The sequence below is a fragment of the Lasiosphaeria miniovina genome (assembly GCF_030549165.1).
Source record: "Lasiosphaeria miniovina strain SMH2392-1A chromosome Unknown B0T26scaffold_4, whole genome shotgun sequence".
Lineage (NCBI taxonomy): Eukaryota > Fungi > Ascomycota > Sordariomycetes > Sordariales > Lasiosphaeriaceae > Lasiosphaeria > Lasiosphaeria miniovina.
Genome location: NW_026848223.1, coordinates 6,043,506 through 6,047,523, shown reverse-complemented (window position 1 = coordinate 6,047,523; position 4,018 = coordinate 6,043,506). Strand labels below are relative to the sequence as shown.

The window sequence follows — 4,018 nt, the reverse complement described above, 5'->3', positions numbered from 1 at the left end:
CAAATGGAACTTGCGTCCCAGAGCCCCACCCACCCCCTCCCTCTTTGGGTTAGCACGGTGGGGTTAGCACGGCGAGACGTAAGACGCTAAGACAAGCCCGTAGTGTAGTGCTTCGACGGCGCCAACTTTAAGTCATTACCTTCAGTTCAGATGCACAAACAAGATTTAAATTGCAGGTGCGTATTCGACGCGAGCTGCCCCCACCAAGTTCCAGCGGGCCGCCGTTCTTTGTTGGCCTGGCCCCGGCCTATTCCCGTCTCCCTAACTGAGTCCGTTTAATGTATTAGTCTAGTAGTTACTTACGCAGTAGTCTAGTAGTTACTTACGTAGTAGTCTAGTAGTTACTTACATAGTAGTCTAGTAGTTACTTACGTAGTAAGTAGTTACTTACGTAGTAGCGCAGCGTGCAGGACAGCGAGTGGACCTGGACCGCTGTGGCCCGCAGCCCAACAGCACCTACAGAGGTCATCGCTTACCAGGATATGCTGGCGGCTGACGGCGGGGAGTACGCAGCTGTCCCGCCGCGTCATCATCGCAGTTTGTCGCCCGTAAATCCCTGCCAGGCCGCAGCAGATCGATCTGCTCCCGCCTCTTCCGGTCCCCGACTTCTCTCGCGGCGCTGTTCCTTGGCAAAAGCCTGATTGCACGCACCTCATCAACCACCGATAGTTTGGCTCGCATTCGCGCATGGAACCGATACCGATGCGATATAGATGAAAATCGCGATCCACTGCCAAGACACTTGCACGACCACGTACGGAACAGACATCGTCCGAATTGCTGCGGCAGGGCCAGCGCTGCAGTTGCACTCGCCCAGCCATGGCCAGAGGGAGGATAGTGAGCGTTTTCCTGGCCGTCGCCGTCGCCGCCAGCCATGCAGCCCTCAACGTCGACCTAGACTCTTCAGGTGAGCGAGCCCGACCACGCAACGGCAACGGCAACGGCAGCGGCAACGGCACTCGTCGTTTGCTGCAGTGGCCTAGGCCTGTGCTGCCATGGCTCGTGGACGTGCGCTGACCCCCGCAGACTCAATCAAGACGGCCGCCGGGGCCATCGCCGCCAACCTGTGGACCTACTACGTGGGGAATCAGCCAGGCGGGACGCCGGGGATCCTGCCGGGACCGCCGCCCGGCGGGCCGTACTACTGGTGGGAGGGTGGTGCCATGTGGGGGACGCTGGTCGACTACTGGCACTTCACGGCCGACGCGACGTACAACAACGACACCGAGGCCGCGCTCATCTTCCAGGCCAACCAGCCCGACAACAACTACATGCCGCCCAACTGGACGGCGTCGCTGGGCAACGACGATCAGGGGTTCTGGGGCATGTCGGCCATGCTGGCCGCCGAGACAAACTTCCAGAACCCGCCCGCCGGCCAGCCCCAGTGGCTCGCCCTGGCGCAGGCCGTGTTCAACACCCAGGCCGAGCGCTGGGACACGGCGAGCTGCGGCGGCGGCCTGCGCTGGCAGATCCCCCTGTCCAACAACGGCTACGACTACAAGAACACCATCACGGCCGGCATCTTCTTCAACATTGCCGCCCGCCTCGCCCGCTACACGGCCAACGCCACCTACGCCGACTGGGCCGTGCGCACCTGGGACTGGGTCGAGGCGGTGGGGTACATCGACGCCGACTACAACATCTTTGATGGCGGCCACGTCGAGAACAACTGCACCGACATCAACCCGGCCCAGTTCTCGTACATTGCCGCCATCTTTGTGCAGGGCCTGGGCTTCATGTACAACTACGTGGGTGCCTCGCTGTCTCTCTCTGTCTCTCTCTCTGTCTGTCTCTGTCTCTCTGTCTCTCTGTCTCTCTGTTCTCTGTCTCTCTCTCTCTCTCTGTCTCTCTGTTCTCTGTTCTCTGTTCTCTGCTCTCTCTCTCTCTCTCTTTCTCTCTCTCTCTCTCTCTCTCTCTCTCTCTCTCTCTCTCTCCCTCTCTCTCTCTCTCTCACACACACACACACACAGACCCCACCGCCTGACAGAAAACACTCGCTAACCTAACCGCACGCATAGACACACGGCGACGACCTGTGGGGCAACCGGCTGCGCGGCCTTACGAACCACACGCTCAACTACTTCTTCCCATCTGGGATCGCCGTGGAAGCAGCGTGCGAACTGCCCAACCTCGTGCAGTGCACGACCGACATGCTATCCTTCAAAGGCTACCTGCACCGCTTCCTCGCGCAAACGACCCAAATGGCCCCGTTCACGCGCGCCACGATCCTCCCCGTGCTCCGCTCGTCGGCGCAGGGCATGGCGAGCGCGTGCGACGCGGCGTCCGGCGTGTGCGGCTTCCGCTGGAACACGGACAAGCCGGACGGCCTCGTCGGCGCCGGCCAGCAGATGAACGCGCTCGGCGCGCTGGTCGGCCAGCTGCTGGTGCTCGAGGAGACGAGCGCCACTGGCGCAGACAAGGCCCCGCTGACCAACGCCACCGGCGGGACGAGCGTCGGCAACCCCGCGGCGGGCGGCAACCCGTCTGTGGACCCTGTCGTGCTGCCTATCACGGAGAAGGACCGCGCGGGCGCCGGGATCCTGACGGCGCTCGTCTTGGTGTCGATGGTGGCAGCGCTGCTGTGGATGAGCTCTGCCGCGAACGAGGGCCCGAACCGCTGGGAGCAGGACCAGCGTGCTGCGGAGGCGGCCGCGAGTGCCAGGAGCTCCGTCATGACGAGGGCGTCGATGCTCGCGCCGCCGCCGGGCGCGGCCACGGGCATCGCCATGGCGGATGTCGGCGCCGCGCGCAAGCTCGAGCATGAGCGCCGGTCGCTGCCGCAGGGCGTCGCGTGACGTGTGTCATGTGGCGTGGCGAGGTTGTGGGTGGGTGGCGGCCGGTTGGTTGGCATATCATCCATCCATCCATCATCCATCCATCCATCCATCCATCCATCTATCCATCTATCTATCCGTCTATCTATCTATCTATCCATCCATCCATCCATCTATCCATCTTTCTACTGGGCTGGGTTTTGTGTGTTTTCTTGGGACTCCGGGTTTCGTCCACGGGAGCGGCGGATTTACGTCGACGGGCGTTCTCATATTTTGTGCCATTTACTCGCGGATTTGGTTGGGTTTGGTTTGGGTCTATTCTTTTTCTAGGTGCCCCAGGGTAGCGCAGCGGCAGACAGCATGGAGCAGGGTGCTTAGGGGCACCTACATACATACGGGCGTCATATGTGCATAGGCGGTCACGGGCAGGAAATGGCACCGCTGCCTGCTTTTTTCTGGAGACGGTGAGTCCTTCAGGTGGCTACATGTTGGTATGGAGATTGGGATTTTCATTTGCATATAGTTCTACAGGCTGTTAACATGAAGACATTTACACCAGACCGCCAATGCGGTACAACTTCATTGATTGCGCGTTTCAGTAGCCGACAAGGGCGTAGGTTTGTTGATCAGGGGTTGCATATATTGCGTGGAACTGATCATGACACTCGGTGTCGAAGCTCATGCTGTCATCCGGATCAATGTCTCTATTCCAACATTTTCCGTCACTCGGACTCCCTTTGCTCTGCAACTCTCTGGTGTCGTCGTGTCTCTTTCGTCATCAACCCCGGCCAAGACGCTGCAGGATCCGCCAAGTCTCCAAGCGTGCTCCTTAGAGAGAGCCATTGACTCTGGATACAGGCTAGACTCGAATCGGCACCATGCAGGAACTCCAGACTCAGATATAGTTCGTTTCTCGGATCCTGACCGGGCTCGTCAGCGGTTCGCCAGACCCGGTGCCAGGGTCACGCCAGGAAAGTCAACAATCAGGCAACTCGATCCGCCGGGCGGGAACGGCGCAGCGCAGCATGGCCTCAATTACGCATATCATGCATGCCATGCCATACCATGCCATGCCATGCCAAGCTCCAATGCGCCCGTCGAAGCCTGCATGCACATCTTTTTCATCCTACCGATCGCGATCCTGCCGGTCGCGAATCCAGCGGGTTTGAAAGCCGCGCCCGTCGGATTTTCCTTGCTGCAGACAGGGCGATGGCAGGCTGCCCGATGGTCGGCTCGGTCTCTGG

General features: G+C 60.2%; 2 protein-coding genes across 2 annotated transcripts; one reads left to right on the top strand and one right to left on the bottom strand.

The window, feature by feature from the left end:
• Positions 1–1,096: 1,096 nt before the first annotated feature.
• B0T26DRAFT_333445 (glycosyl hydrolase family 76-domain-containing protein) lies at positions 1,097–3,114 on the top strand. Its single transcript, XM_060434430.1, has 3 exons — positions 1,097–1,102; positions 1,177–1,748; positions 2,019–3,114. The coding sequence occupies exons 2-3, from the start codon at positions 1,272–1,274 to the stop codon at positions 2,793–2,795; spliced, it is 1,254 nt and encodes a 417-aa protein (XP_060297378.1). The 5' UTR covers positions 1,097–1,102; positions 1,177–1,271; the 3' UTR covers positions 2,796–3,114.
• On the bottom strand, positions 2,934–3,338 carry B0T26DRAFT_713646 (uncharacterized protein; the record flags this gene model as incomplete). Its single annotated transcript, XM_060442133.1, has 1 exon — positions 2,934–3,338. A coding segment is annotated over exon 1 (234 nt), but the record flags the coding sequence as incomplete, so codon positions are not given.
• Between the last annotated feature and the right edge of the window lie 680 nt (positions 3,339–4,018).

What these genes read in the sequence shown, in the direction of transcription:
- B0T26DRAFT_333445 (XM_060434430.1), top strand. Translation starts at nt 1,272, where the DNA reads ATGCCGCCCAACTGGACGGCGTCGCTGGGCAACGACGATCAGGGGTTC. An exon ending in TGGGCTTCATGTACAACTAC is followed by an intron (nt 1,749 to 2,018) that starts GTGGGTGCCTCG and finishes CCGCACGCATAG; the next exon opens with ACACACGGCGACGACCTGTG.